The 15,040-nt window shown below is 39.6% G+C and overlaps 2 protein-coding genes across 5 annotated transcripts; one reads left to right on the top strand and one right to left on the bottom strand.

The window, feature by feature from the left end:
- Nucleotides 1–109: 109 nt before the first annotated feature.
- On the top strand, nucleotides 110–4,042 carry ptgr2 (prostaglandin reductase 2). 3 transcript variants are annotated; one of them, XM_005477283.4, is made up of 9 exons: nucleotides 110–242; nucleotides 371–452; nucleotides 590–708; nucleotides 897–1,088; nucleotides 1,315–1,485; nucleotides 1,626–1,835; nucleotides 3,035–3,244; nucleotides 3,368–3,407; nucleotides 3,493–4,042. In XM_005477283.4, exons 2-9 carry the CDS (start codon nucleotides 416–418, stop codon nucleotides 3,555–3,557), a joined length of 1,044 nt encoding a protein of 347 aa, XP_005477340.1. In that variant the 5' UTR covers nucleotides 110–242; nucleotides 371–415; the 3' UTR covers nucleotides 3,558–4,042. The 3 variants fall into 3 exon arrangements, with proteins under 3 accessions (XP_005477340.1, XP_005477341.1, XP_003442939.1); XM_005477284.4 differs by having other exon boundaries at nucleotides 137–247; XM_003442891.5 differs by having other exon boundaries at nucleotides 150–284.
- A 380-nt stretch (nucleotides 4,043–4,422) lies between these two features.
- tmem62 (transmembrane protein 62) lies at nucleotides 4,423–12,891 on the bottom strand. 2 transcript variants are annotated; one of them, XM_013270060.3, is made up of 14 exons: nucleotides 12,691–12,891; nucleotides 12,329–12,533; nucleotides 11,921–12,032; nucleotides 11,637–11,774; nucleotides 11,179–11,224; nucleotides 10,655–10,796; nucleotides 10,307–10,431; nucleotides 9,880–10,002; nucleotides 9,631–9,786; nucleotides 9,370–9,529; nucleotides 8,905–9,103; nucleotides 8,612–8,707; nucleotides 8,257–8,375; nucleotides 4,423–7,398 (listed from the first exon to the last, which is right to left on the bottom strand). In XM_013270060.3, exons 1-14 carry the CDS (start codon nucleotides 12,726–12,728, stop codon nucleotides 7,078–7,080), a joined length of 1,980 nt encoding a protein of 659 aa, XP_013125514.1. In that variant the 5' UTR covers nucleotides 12,729–12,891; the 3' UTR covers nucleotides 4,423–7,077. The 2 variants fall into 2 exon arrangements, with proteins under 2 accessions (XP_013125514.1, XP_003443075.2); XM_003443027.5 differs by having other exon boundaries at nucleotides 12,329–12,569.
- Between the last annotated feature and the right edge of the window lie 2,149 nt (nucleotides 12,892–15,040).

The following is a 15,040-nucleotide window of genomic DNA, read 5'->3' on the forward strand; positions in this document are numbered from 1 at the left end:
ATATTATTTCAATATATACTGCATTTAAAAAAAGAATGAATTACTAGCAAATCTAAATGTAGACAAAACTTCTAAAAAACACACACAAAAAAATCCCTCAACCCTAACCCTCAGTCTCGCGGGATTTAAACGAACACGGACTTTAGCAGCAGGGAATTCTCTCGCTCTTGTGGTCGTGACTTTCTTCGTGGTCTCTGTTGACATTCTGCTAGCCTGCAAACTGATAACAAGAAACCTGTTCGGTAATGTAAGCCGTTCGATATCTTCACGTGTTGCTATTGACGGTAAAATACTTTGTCCACATTGTTTTCTCTAACACTGTGACCGAGCTCAACGCTCACAGAAACTTGACGTTTGCTGCCTGTTTTAGTCATTGCTACAAACACAACTTCGGTGCTCGCGATATTTCAGCGAGATGCAGGTGCAAAGAGTCGTTCTTAACTCACGACCAGGTGTGTAACTTTTTTACCCTCCTCTTTTATCGTGTTCTGCACCTTGAGTCTTTAAGTCTTTCATACAGTAACTGATACTGCACCATTACTGCAATCACGTGGCTAGTGTTTACTCAACCTTCTGTTTTTGCATACAGGTAAAAACGGGGCGCCAGTTCCGGAAAATTTCCGCCTGGAGGAGATTACTTTAGCACCTGACCTGAAAGATGGGGAAGTTCTTGTTCGGACGCTTTATCTTTCAGTCGACCCTTACATGGTATTACACAAACACATGACATTGGTACAGCCACAGCAGGCATCAGTCATGACCTTTAGCGTTTCCTGTCTGGAGTAATTAAATGTTGTAATTAAAATTAAAGACTACAGCACAATAAAGTAACAGCTGATGGTTTGTTTTGGGGTTTGTTTGTTTTTTAACTCCTACTAAAACTCTTTCCCTGTCAGCGATGTAGAATGAATGAGGACACCGGCGCTGATTACCTGACTCCATGGCAGATTTCCAAGTGCGTGGATGGTGGAGGTGTGGGAGTGATTGATTCCAGCCGGTGCAATAATTTTGCTGCGGGAGATGTGGTCATTTCATTCAACTGGCCTTGGCAAACCCATGCTGTTATGACCGGAAGTGACTTACAGAAGGTCTCTGTTCCTGTGTGTCACCACTGTTTGGTGAACAGGATCATATTTCCTCTTCCAGACAGGAAGAGGAAACCTGTCTTAATGATATGTACATAAAAATTACACTGTGTTCTGCAAATGTGAAGGAACTGATTCATACCCTGTGTTTGCAAAACACACTGACTAAAAGCAGCTTACCTGCTACAGTATGTATGCTGATGTCATTCAGGTTTTGGTCTCTTTGCAGGTTGATCCACAGCTGGTTGATGGACACTTGTCCTACTTTTTGGGTGCAGTTGGAATAACAGGTCTCACTGCCTTACTGGGTATCAGAGAGAAGGGTCACATAACCAAAGGGGCCAATCACACGATGGTAGTAAGCGGCGCAGCTGGTGCCTGTGGCTCCATTGCTGGACAGGTAAATGCAACAAGTACCAGACAGTTTAGCGTGTTTTGTAGACATTAAACTGTCTGAGATATAGGAAAAACTTGCCAGACTTCCATAAAATTGTAGATCTATTACTCTGCTTGTTTTTGGTTTTTGGTTTTTTCCCCCAGATTGGCAGGTTGGATGGATGTGTGAGAGTGGTGGGGATCTGTGGTTCTGATCAGAAGTGTAAAGCTATAGTGGAAGATTTGGGTTTCTCCACAGCCATCAACTATCACCTGGAGGATGTCCCGACGAAGCTTAAGGAGAGCTGTCCTGATGGCATTGATGTTTACTTTGACAACGTAGGGGGTGCCATTAGTGATGCTGTTATAGCACAGGTACTACATAATTTTTATCTGCATGGATGATCTACTTGATTAAATTTTCATTGTTATGTACAGTTATTCCCAAAATTATTCACACCCCTGTTGAATTTTGAGGGGGGGTTTGTTTGTTTGTTTGTTTGTTTGTTTGTTTGTTTTGGCAGATCAAGTGTTCTCCTGCACAATAACATAAGAAGGTGACATAAGGTTTTAAGAAATGCAGGCACATGAATTTTTAATATATTTAATAACTTGCATTTTATTTGACACAAAAATTCTTTGTCTAAGTCTCTCTTGAAAAGAGATTTTAAACATCAATGAGACTTTTATATTTTATTTCTTATTTGCAATTATAGGGTTAATTATAGGGTTCTTCGTCTAAATGAGCTTTTGCAAAGGCTAGGTGAGTTTTCGTATGCCTGTAACTGAGTGGTTCCTTGGCTGGCCATAAAGACTCCCATCCCCCTTCTAAAATGTTCTCTGCAGTGTCTGTTTTGAAAACTGTAAAAACTTCTGGAGTTGCTGGTATTCTGCAGAATATCCTTGGTTGTGTTGTGTGGGTTACTGTTGGCTGCTGTGAGCTGAGGTGTCCCCTTAGGTATTCTAACAGATCCTTTCCCATTCTTGATGGTGTGGAATACATTCAACTTGTTAACAATGCTCTTTTCTGGCATCAGGAACTTGGAGTCACTTGGATATGGTTTTGTAGCCTATGGCATCCTCATGACTGGAGATCCACACCTAATTCTTTTTTTTTACATTCTGGCGGATGTCCTAGTACTGAGTGTTTATACCAATTCCATTCAATTTATAGCCCCCAGGAATGCTTTAGAAATCAACATGGCTTGGATTTGTTTAAAATTGTAGAGACTTCTGGAAAATACTGAGTGTACTCAAATATCTGTGCAGTAAACAACAATTGGCTTAATAGTGAGGCAGATGAAGGTATGAATAATTTTGGAAAGGGTTAAAAATGCATCTGGAAACTTCCATCACAACTATATTTTTCTGAATATGGGCAAAATTTAACCAGCTAAGCTTTTATGTAGAAGAGAATCATAAAGGAATGAAGTTTTCATAGGGGGATGAATCATTTTTGGGAAGTAAACCGTATGTGCTGTAAAAGAATAGTGTTGGACGTGATGGCTGTAGGTGCAACAGTGTTTTGTGTGCTGTAAGATCAATCTGACACATCGACTTGCGATCATCTCCAGATGAACAACGGCAGCCACATAATCCTGTGTGGTCAGATCTCACAGTATAACAAGGACGTGCCATATCCACCACCTCTGAGCGAGGAGACTCAGAAGAACCTGCAAAGTAAAAATATCACCCGGGAACGCTTTACGGTGCTAAACTACATGAGCAAAGCAGACGCTGCCCTGTGTGAGCTCAGCCAGTGGATTAAATCAGGTCGAATCAAGGTACAGAGGAAATGGTGATGCTGTGTGGTTCACTGTATGGTTCACTGTATAAGCACCTTTGCAAATTGCACACTTCATCTTTGTCTTTGTTTTCATCGCTTTAATCTTGCTTTCACTCTTCAGGTTCTGGAAACTGTGGTGAATGGCATAGAGAATATGGGAGGTATTTAAGTATGAATTTCAACATTTTTGTAATTGTATAAGTTGTTGTGGGCAGTTAATTTTTTTTTTTTTTCCTTTTCTTGCAGATGCATTTTGCTCTATGATGAAAGGCGGAAACATTGGCAAGCAAATCATAAAAATATCCCACTGAAGAAAATCTACAGTGATTCCAGTGGAGGCTGCGCTCTCACCACTCACCATGGGAAATTAACCTTACTGCTGCCTGTTATCTCTGCCATTAACAGTTACTTAATGAGCTGCAGTCAAAATATTGCGCTGATTAACCGAGGCCAGCTAATTACAACTGAATTATAAATAATAAAATCTAGCAATCGAACAAGTCTTCAGTTTTTAATAAGAGTTTGTTTAGTCTTTTGGAAATTGGTGCAGCAGTGAAAGAACCGTAGAGCAGAGTGTTGCAGTACTGACACATGATATTAACCTAAAAATCAGTCTCTTAACGGTGCTGATGTGGGATAAAACCTTGAAATTCCCTGCTTTAGTATAGCAAAAACTTAGCAGGGCTTTTTCTGTTGTACCCAAAGTTACCGGGTACACTGAAGTCATAAAGCGATGGGCATGATCAGTAGCTATACTTGGGTAGGCTAAATGAAGAACATATCCTCCATACCATTACACTACCATCACTAGCGTTAACCACTGAACCATCTATACTTTTATGGTGTTCAGGCCAAAATTTGACCCTAATATCCAAATGTTCTAGTAGAAGTTGAGATTTAACAGACCAGGTAACATTTGGGAAAGTGGGAAATAAGTGGTTTTCAATATAGTGTTTGAGATCAGTGTCATGTTTAAAAAATGCAGCCGTTGCTATCAGATGCTTTCCAGATGGTATTGCATGGTGGATCAAATTCTGACTCTTTATTTCTATATTCGTAGTTCCATTAATTTTAACAAGATATCCAACAACACTGGTTGAAATGCAGCTCGAAACCATGATGGAGCTTCCACTGTGGTTTACAGATGGCTGTAGAGACTCTGACCTTCTCGCTAAATGATTATTTAAACCAAAAATGCCAAATATCACTTTATAACACCAATCACTGCACAGATTTTCACTTTGGTACTTGTGTAATTTGCATACATCAACCTTTTCTCAGTTTTCCTTCTTAAAGGATGTGTTCTTTCAGTCCTTCCACCAAGACCATTTCTGAAAATGGCCTTTCGCTTTTCACATAAATGAACGTTATGAATGAATTGTGTTCTTGCAGCACGTTGCTAGTAACAAAGTGGCTAAAGATGTGTTCAGGTCTAAGGAGTGGACTGAGAATGAATAAAACTTTATATAACCTTCAGAAAGCCTAGAGAACTATTGCTCAAGCCCACTTTAAAAATGACAAAAACATATGTTGGACACAAAACATGAATAACGGGTGGCTCAAGGGGTTTTTTTACATTATTGTATACAGTATTTTTATTTTTTTTTTAAATCTGTCTTTTTTACTGTTTTGCCACCTTGTTCCCTTCTGTGTAACATCATTTGGAAATAAATGAATCTATACACAAAGTTATCATTTACTATAATGAACATTTTTATTTCACAGCACTAGAAACCATTAATAAAATAAAATTGTGGTCGGCTCTAATTTCAGTTGTCACAAGAAAAATATGTGGCAGGTGTAAAATCCTTATCTATTCAATCATATGCTTCAGTGTTTGAACACATTACAATATACTCCTTGTAAGAGATGAAATGGTTGTGGAGTCATTGTCAGTTTTTCTTGTGTAAAGTACAGAACAATCACATCCAGAGTCATTATTAACCATAATCATTTAGTGCCATTAAACTAATAAACCCGTCTTAATAAAAACACAGTTCTGATGCTTTGTTCAAAAACAAAAACAAAACAAAAAACATTCCCATGCATAATTTTAAAGTGAGAGTGAAATGCAGCACAGTCATGATTCATCCAAATTCATTCAACACTGCCTCCTTGTGGACAGATTACACAGCTTGAGTGAGGTACTGAGCATCATTAGAGAAGAAACCCCTAATAACAAAAGTCCAGAATTTCCAAATATCCATCTGTTTCCTGTTTGTACACTTGGTGGTTCTCCTATACAAATGAAGACTTGTCTGTGCAGAAAGGGGTGGAAAAAGTAATTAAACCCCTGTTATCAAGACGGCACATACTTTCATTTATTTAGTGTCTGGCAGCTGTTGTAGTATTAAACTATGAGGGTCAGCTCTCCACAGTTCGTGCTGTGTCTGGCTGAGGTTAAAAAAAAAAGAGAACATTTCTGTACTTCAGATGAGTTCTTGTAGAATCCAGGCGACTGCTACTGTTGACTAGAAAGGACTGAAAGACTTAGTTTACAGTTCCCACAGATTAGCAATCTGAATAACATAGAGAAAACATGTTTGTGCGCACACACACACACGCACACACACGCCGATCAGTTAGATCGACTTCAGACACAAGGAATGCTCTTTTCAACCACATTCATCCCGACAATGAAGAATATTTTCCAGTGCAGATTTAAAACACAAGGGGGGAGAAATAAAAATCACACAATAGAATAAGAATGAATAAATAAAAAACAGCATAGCACTGGCTCATCTCATTTCACCAAAGCTATTAAAACATTCATTTCGTTTTTTAGCCACCACACATTTGGATTGTTTAATACGGGTTTAGTTTACTGAGCTACTCTATGAGTACAAAAACATTGTCCTGAAGTACTACTTGGACCAGCTTTTTGTTCAATTGCTCACATTCCTGAGAAACAAACAGCTGCTTTCTGTAATCATGTTTGAAGGAACATGAAAAAAAGTGGAGGCGGCTTCTCTGTGTTTTGGTAAAGACTGGCATTAAAGTTTTGATATGAATATTCCAATGTGAACATTGACGATACTGGCAGTTGTTTAACTTGAAAACTAGCAGTCACACATCAGCTACAGTACTTGATTAATTTGTACTTCCCTTCATGTGATTATCTGTAATTGTGTGTAAAATTAACTTGAGAATACGATCGTCTAGGTTCCATTACTGGCGTCACCTTCACAAGATGTAAATGGAAAAGGATATAGCATACAAAAGGTGGTTCAATCCTTTCTTATGCACGTGAGTTGTTATCAGAAGGTAACCACAAGGATCATTTTGGCACATCCAGCCTTCATTAGCGTATGAAAATGAGTTTAAAGAGAGAAGAAAAGGAAAGGTGAAATCTTTCTTATTCATCCTTTGGCAGTGGTGAAGTGGCATTTTGGCCAAGGCAACACTTCCAAAAAGTGCTAAATTTGAAGTAAATGACTCAGCTTAAACCACAGGAGAATACAACTCTAATACAGTATACTGTCAACAGCAGCATACGTTGGACTAGTCTGTCACATAGCTCAGATTGGCTAATTTACCCTTATAGTATCCAAGGTATTTTTTGTTTGTTTTTTTACACTGTACACATTGCTATGAATATGGCCAGAAATGTGCTCACCGGTGATTTACAACAACATGCATATTAAGTAAACAACACTATCTAGAAACAGGATAGTGAGTGATGTACCGTGAAGTGGCTTCGGATAGAGGAAAGAAAGAAAGGAAGGGGCTGCTTTGCGGGGGAAACTGAGGCTTGCGCCGTGGATAGAGACAGCAAAATATATCTGAGAGTCAGGCTTGAGGGGAAACAGCGGCGGTACCGTGCAATTACTGTCAAGAGGGAGAGACGCTCTTGCTTGTGTCACGAATGAGAGAGGCGGGGCTTGTCCAGGCGCGGTAGACCAATAGCAGGCTGAGCCCTAACGCCCACGTGCGCACAGGAGACAGGAAAAAGGCCATGGGGCCATAGGTCTCCAGGAGGAAGTAGCAGGAATGGGCCTGCCAGGTGAGGAGCAGCAGCATGAATAGGTGAACAGCCAGAGTCCTCCAGCGGCAGCCCGGCCGCAGGAAGTGGGATCGGAAGGTGTTGCCACGGCAACGGTGGTGGAGGCTCCAGCAGAGATAAGAAGTGAGGGGCATGTTGAAGAAGAGGAGCTGGCAGAGAGGAAAGGAGTTTAGTTGATGTGAACAGAACATGCATTTATGAATGAAGCAGTACCCACAGGTTATATCATCGCTTATAGCTTTAGAGAGAGAATATTGTAATTCCCCCACCCAGCTGCATGCTTTATCCTTCCTCTTTCTGGTTCATGAAGGGTGTAACAGATGAGTCTTTAGAGGAAATATGTTGTCACTCTACTAATTGTTTAAAAAGGATCTTATAGCTACCATTCTCTCTATTTAGTTATTTAGTTTATTTAAGCTTCATTTTGGGTTTAATGTTCTTCTTTTTAAAGATTCTGCCACTGTATATTTACTTTCGGTTTAAATAAAGAGTTTTCAGTTCTCTTCAACTCCATTATTTGCGACATTGCCCAATTATGTCTGACCTTTGATCCAGTTTGTGGCAACATGACCTAACCAGCGATTTTTTTCCATCCTAAAGAGTTTGTTTTCAGGAATCATGATCATCATTATCATTATTATTATTATTATTATTATTATTATTATTATTATTATTATTATTATTATTATTATTAATAAGTATTTTAGGAGAACTTCTGAAATGCTCCCTTCATTTCCATGTCACTGATTTATTTTTCCACGTCCTGAGAAAGCTTTCCACCTTTAAGGGTCCCACAGTGTTCACAAGCTATTAGTTTTTCCTATCCAACAGTCGGTGCTGGGCAGGAAGTTCACATTTCCTAAGAGTTGCTGAAAACAAAATTAATTTAAATTTAAAGCAAATATGTTCAGTTACAGTCTACAGCTGGACATATGACACGTATGTACAGAATCACAGAGAGGCTAATGTGTCCAAAACAAGGGGGGAAAAAAATTCAATGTTCTTACTTGAACAACTCCAACCACATAGGTGAGACTGCCCTCTAGAAAATGTCCATCAATGAACACTCCAAAGGCGAAGCAGGCCCCACTGTGGCCATCAATCAGCTCTCCTATGAACCACGGGCCTGAAGGAAGAGAGGAATGGATTACAGCAACATAGGAGAGATTACTGGGTAATCTTGTAAAGCAAACCAGATGTTATTTGTACACTGCTTTGTACAAGCTTCAAATCTGGCAACCACAAACAACTCTATTGTTTATTATACATGATAGATACAGTGTAGGATGGCAGATAAAATATATTTTTGGACAAAGAGGACGGAAAAAGTTAAATGGGAATAAGGCACAGCATTAAACTCACCTAAGGCCGTGCACAGGTTGAACAGCAGCAGAGAGTAGTAGAAAGTGTCTATTTTACTGACCAAGCGGAGTGACATACACACTTGAGAGGTCAATCCTGTAGACATAATGAAATACCAAACATCTATGATTGCGCACAGTGCAGAGAGACTTCTTATAGTGTGCATTTTAAAAGCTGACATTGAATCCTTATTGAGAACCCTGTCTGTGTCTCAAGTTCAGTGCGACTGAACCTGAACAGTCTGTTACATTATGATGATCTATTTATCTGAAGGTTAGTCAGAGACAGCTCACCTCTGCCCGAGAGAACAGGCATAAACCTGAAGGCCATGAGAACACCAATATTCAGCAGCATCGTGATTATAAAGGCCACCCGGCCCAGGATGTAGTGATCTGTGAGGAGGATGAAAGACTGCACGAAGCCGAAGGTAGGAGTCAGATCGCCCTCCAGAGTAAAGTGCTGCTCCCGCACTGATGACCGGCCTGCCGCGTCCTGACTCACATGCACACATAGAAAGACAAGAAGTTCTTAGTTTTTAGAGAAAGGTAGGAGCATTTTTTTAAAAGTACGAGAGTACAACAAACCCCCATAGCCACCAGTGGGTGTTTTCTAGCTACAATTCCCAGACAGCAAATCTAATACAGCTATTCATAATTCAACAAAGGAAAACAAATCTTCTTAATCTAATAAAAGACCCATGAAATATTCAAAAGTCTCAGAACACAATAAAGTGGAAGATAAATGAATGTTGCACCGACCTCCACTTTAACTCTGATTGTGTGCAGTCCTGTGAGGTAAAGAGACGGATCCCATAGCAGAACATAAAGGGGGCCTCCAGCAGAGTGACCTTTCCCCAGAGGTTCCCCATCTACACTCACATGCACCGCAGTGATTGGGGCCTCTGAGAAGGCCAAGATCCTTCAGAAAAGAAAAGAAAATGAATTCTTAAATATTAGAAATTGAAATTCATTTGCACTGGAACAAAAGAAAACAGAAAATTCAACGCATAGACAAAACACCTGATGTGCGTCGACCTTCGTATCCGACCCAGTGGCTCCACCCCTGGGTGCAGATATTGTGCATCCTTGGGGTTTGTGATGAGCACTGCAGGCCACTGCTCAAACCTCAGATCAGAGAAACTCAGCAGGTCATGGTCAAAGGCCAGAACCCTGTACCTGTAGAAAGATGTTAGAAAAATATGGGCGATAATACGACAGAAACAGAAATACAAGTAAGAAAATGTTGAAACACGTAGTGACTATAAACACCTGCGATTGTCCATCCAGTCACCCAGCTCCAGCTCCAGAGTGCCTTGGGGATGCCGGCTGTGGAGCACAGGCATGAGGCCACCCAGAGTGTGCAGATGGCCGCACAGATATGCAACTGCAGATCTTAACACAAAAACGTAGAAATTTTAGTTAGACTTGTTAAGTGTCTGCAAACAGAGGCAGTTGAATATGTACTTTACTCCACAGCATGAATTTGAAACAAGCAGACAGTCAAAATGCTTCTTACATTTGTTTTTTATCATTCTAAGACTGAGACACAATTTTAGCTTGCAGCCAAAAGGAGGAGGTTGCTGAATGTTTGCACCATGACGTGATGGAAAAAATGTTTCATTTCCTCAGCTCACCCTTAAAATAAAAATAGGAAGAAAAAAAAAAAAGAAGATTCAAAATTGGGGATTGTTCTTGCCTCATCATGTCTCGTACTCCTGAAGAAGGAGAGACGATGGTGGAGGTGGTGTAGTGGCCAAACCAGATCGACTGGTTGCTTTTCAGACTCTCAGCTCTGAACGTGTCCAGCAAGTCCATTTGAGTCTGTCAGATATGACAAAAAAACTTCATGTTTATGAAAACAGACAGCTAAGCAGATACTTTAGTTATTGCTACTCAGAAACTAAAACACTGTGCGTTTACCATTTTCTTTCCTGTTTACCATTTGCTGGACCACATTTTCTAACAGAGGAATGTAGTCCTTCAAAAACTCGCCGCTTTCTAAAGATCTCAGAATTGTTCATGAAGAGGTGTTGCACAAACTCACCTGGTTGAGAATACCAAAGAAATTGTACGGCCTCTTGGGGCCTGGAGTCAGGGTGGCATCCACACAGACAAAGGAGTAGTTGCCAAAGGGGGTCGTGTGAACGTAGTGGAAAGAGCCTACTTTCTGATTGGCTGAGTATTTCCTAGAATAAAAATTGAGAAACCTTAAACATGAGCATCAAGCTACTGTACAGCATAATACAGATTTTTTTAAAAATAAATAAATAAATGCGATCTTTAAAGAATATCGGGAAGATTAAAGACCAGCCAGCGCTAACAGAAGCATCAGCAATGTCACATAAAACATGAAAAAAAAAAACAAAAACAAAAAAAACAGTGTGTAGGTCCTGCTTCTATTTTTGTCGTCAGGATGTTCAGATAGCTGAACTATTAATGGAAAACAAGTCTGCAACTATACTGGTTTATGGGCGTCAAATGCCACAGGATACTCCAATCAGCTTTCTCTTGTTGCTGTGAATTGCAGTAAGGGACTTTACTGGCCATTTACTGGTACTTTGTACTAACCTGTAATAATTGGTGATGCTGTCCAGTGAAATAATGTTGAAAGCATCTGTGAGGAAAAATGAAATAACTGTGAGATTAAGCAGTGTAGAAGCTGTAAGGGAGGTGACCGATGAACTATTCTTGTACTGTATTGTAACAAAGAAAAATCTCCCTTTACTAAAGGACCCACAGATAAACATCCGGGAAACACATCAGCAGCTGTGATCAGCAGCAGAATAGCTGTCAGAGCCACTGCAGATCCAATGAACAGCTTTGCCTTTTTTTTGACAGTTACAAATTCAGGGTATCTTGTTTCACATCCAGTCACAGAGGAAGGGAAGAGGAGGGGTAGAACCACTTCCTGTGGGATGCTTCGGAAAATCTTAGCTGTACACTCAGCACACTAAAGATGTTTCGGCTGAATCAGTGAGCCTTGAGAAACCATAGTAATTTTTGAAAAAAGTGCCATGGTTAATCACCGTGATTTCCGCGGATGTCAATCCACTTGGTGCGCTCCATTACACGTGACCTCTTTAGGATGTTGTGGTACGCCTGCCACTCCACCTCGTGCTGGAGGGATCCCACCTTACTCTCTGTTTTAGCATCCGTCAGATCCCCTGGGGTAAAGGAAAAAAGGGGAGAATCTCTGTAAGCAAACTGTCATCTGATTGCATGAGTCTGGCACTGCATGATCTTGAGCCACACCCATTCAGTCATATTATATGCAAAGAATTTAACAGGAACCAGATAGAGATCACTGTACCTGTTGCAAGCACAAGAGCTGGTTTGATCACCTCAATGGTGTCGGTGCAGAACTTTTCAAAGTCTGGGATGCGCCTTGGGTCATGAAATCGACTAATGTGAATATCGGACACCTTGAATTACACACACACAAATGGAGGTGAGGGGTAAAGGCAAATATTTTAAATGGGGCTCTGTGACATTTTCAGCTCTTGTGGTATAAAGGCTATAGAACAAGAGTGCAAAGTCTGGCTCAAAGTTGCTGTGTTTCTGTGTTGAAACACCTTTTCACCCAACATCGGAGCACTTCTGTGGACACTGACCCCTTTCTGTCAATCATTCAGAGAGTTTAACCTTAACACAAAGTCAAACGCCTGTATTGTATACACACTAGATGTAAATAATCCCTACAGACGGAATAACAGCCCACCTGTACAAACCAGAATATATTGTTCAAGTGTTCGCCGGGAAATGGTGGAGAACTCCCCTTAGATTCAGCTCCATCACCGACAGTCGGGTGGTGAACGCTCCGTTTAGGGTGCCAAGCCGTGTCATAGCTGTCCAGCACCCAGGAGGTGATGCACGCCAGGGCCAGTCCGAGGATAACCAGTGCACCAAACAGCTTCAGCATCCTCCTGTAGTGGCGAGAAAGGGGGGCTAGCTGCCGCCGTCTATCCCGGACAGAAAAAAAGCTAGCTACTGGTGGAAACAGCTAAGGGCACGAATCACACTAACATTAACTACAGATATAACAGACAACTGAGCTACATGGCTAAGAGCTAAGGCTCAGACCGTTTCTGTCGCTGCCATCGCGGCCACACGGGATGCATTGAAGTGCGTGGTTCATTCACGGCTCCGTTCAGCTGCCTTCGGAGGCGGAGGAGGTAGCACGGCAGGTTAGCCAGCAGTTAGCTTCCTGCCTACCAGCTACCAACACACAGCTCTGACCGGGTGGAAGGGGGAACGTCACCAACAATGACGAGGCAGCGTTATGACAGACAGAGCTCCCACTCTGACATTGTTTTTCAGAGCTCCGTAATGATAACACACCTGCCATCGCGAGGAGTTTCGGGAACACCAAAGCACTTGTCAACTTCGGGTTTTTATAATCATTTATTCCCCAAAACCGTTTAAAAAAAAAGGAAATAATTAAAGCTTTCGTACAGTTTTTAATTCTGCCATTTGATATACGGAACTGGAAACGCTTGACATGACCTGGCTGATATTTGAAAGATGAATAAATGAATAAATAGATAGATGAATAGATTAATAAATTTATTTTAAAGACAGAAAAAAGGAAAGGACCCTTTATTTGACATTTTTTCTGTCTTTTTCTGGGGGAGGGGTTCTGTCAAAAAAAAAATTCCATCTCAAGCATCAAAGATACTTTTTTTTTTTTTTTTTTTTTTTTTTTAGCATTTTTAAGTATTTATTTTCACATCTTTGCTCAAATACACCAATTATATAATAATTCAAAATGTTACAAAGGCAATAGATCCAACCCTTGTGAGGTAATAAAAACATTTCTGATCATTTTATCAATCGTGACATGGTAACAGGGTTGCAAAAAAATGACTCGGCTGAATGGATATATCCTTTTATTTGTAGATTATGACATATTTGTGACAAATAAATACTCAGGGCCACAAAACTGTTGTTAATATAATAATATTTTGTATGTTTTTAATATGCATTTCTTATGTTAATTTTATATGATAACAGGGTTGCTAATCAGCACTAATATTAGTGTTTTATCAGTAAAAGATATTATCCGTGGAATTTAATGATCTGTGAAAGTCAAGGATGTAGTTATGTAAATAAAAGGACAGAAACTCTGAAATGAGTTTGTCTTCTTTTGATAACATGTGCAATGGGTTTGCAGTTAGAGTGACACACTCAGTCTTCACTGGAAAAAGACAAAATATGTCAAAGAGGACTGACCTTTGGTCAACCCATGGTGCTAGCACATGACTCAACCATGTCACTTCTTCTTTGTCAGGTCGTCTCCCTGTTTTTGTCTCTTACTCCTCCAGGCTAAATAGGTTTTGGTAACTGGGTTGCACATATGTTGTGAATGGTTTCCTTTTTTTAAAAAAAAAAATGCTGATAGTAAATGGTTTGACATTTCTAAATGAGATCTTTCAACAAAATCAAAACAGAAAAAATGAATTCATAACTTATTTTATATAATATATTATATTTCATATATTTGACATACAGTTTGGCTCAAGAAGTTGGGAGAAGAGAAAAATGCCATTTCTCAGAGGTTCTCAAAGGCCATTTTGTATTTTTAAATAATATTTTTCAAACCAACAATACGTTTACATTTTGCCTCAGGAATGGTGTATTTACACAGCAAATGCATACCTTAGTATTTATGAATTCATTATTTTCAAATTATGGCTGGGACAGAAAATGTCCTGCAATCGTATGTTGACCCAGATATCTGCAAATAGGAGGATACTTATGGCTGTGGCTGATGTTTATCTGATGTGCCACAGCACTTTTGTGCGGGCTAAATTCTCAAAAGTAGTGTGACAAAGAGCTTAAAGGCTTTAAAAAATACTGAGAATTCTTTGATCCCCTGACAGAAAAGAGAGAATAAATAACAAAAATAAAATGAATGAGAGCACACATTAAAAGAAAGTAAGTCAAAGTAATCATTGGAATAAACCCAGTAAAACTGCTGTTCAGTTACAGTGCATTGTATGATACCAATGACTAATCTCGAATGTAATTGAATCAAAGCGGTGCAAAACAGGAAATTATTAAGACTCCGTTTCCAAACAAATTAAATCTTCAGCTGTGCTGAATATACACTGTATAACAATTGTTCCACAGCAATGCACTGTATTGGTGCAAGAAAAATATGGTGCAGTGTGCACACAGCGTGCTAGATAGAATCAAACAGAAATAACTGCATTGCAATCTTGCAGTTTTTTCTGCAGATGGAGCTATATTACAGTAATCTTACATATCTTTTCACTGGATATTTTATCTTTATGCAGATAAAATGGGATAGTCTTTTTACAAACCACATTTTCTTAGGGTTGTATTTTTAGTATTTTCATTTTTAGTATGTTATTATTGTAATATGCAATATATATGTGTAAAAGTAAAGATTTAGAAACTGTGATGTAAT

This window comes from Oreochromis niloticus, linkage group LG19, assembly GCF_001858045.2.
Source record: "Oreochromis niloticus isolate F11D_XX linkage group LG19, O_niloticus_UMD_NMBU, whole genome shotgun sequence".
In the NCBI taxonomy this organism is placed as follows: domain Eukaryota; kingdom Metazoa; phylum Chordata; class Actinopteri; order Cichliformes; family Cichlidae; genus Oreochromis; species Oreochromis niloticus.

What these genes read in the sequence shown, in the direction of transcription:
- tmem62 (XM_003443027.5), bottom strand. Translation starts at nt 12,728, where the DNA reads ATGCATCCCGTGTGGCCGCGATGGCAGCGACAGAAACG. An exon ending in ATATATTCTGGTTTGTACAG is followed by an intron (nt 12,033 to 12,328) that starts GTGGGCTGTTAT and finishes GTGTAATTCAAG; the next exon opens with GTGTCCGATATTCACATTAG. An exon ending in TGACATCCGCGGAAATCACG is followed by an intron (nt 11,225 to 11,636) that starts GTGATTAACCAT and finishes TTTTCCTCACAG; the next exon opens with ATGCTTTCAACATTATTTCA.
- ptgr2 (XM_005477283.4), top strand. Translation starts at nt 416, where the DNA reads ATGCAGGTGCAAAGAGTCGTTCTTAACTCACGACCAG. An exon ending in TTTCAGTCGACCCTTACATG is followed by an intron (nt 709 to 896) that starts GTATTACACAAA and finishes TTTCCCTGTCAG; the next exon opens with CGATGTAGAATGAATGAGGA. An exon ending in TGGCATAGAGAATATGGGAG is followed by an intron (nt 3,408 to 3,492) that starts GTATTTAAGTAT and finishes CTTTTCTTGCAG; the next exon opens with ATGCATTTTGCTCTATGATG.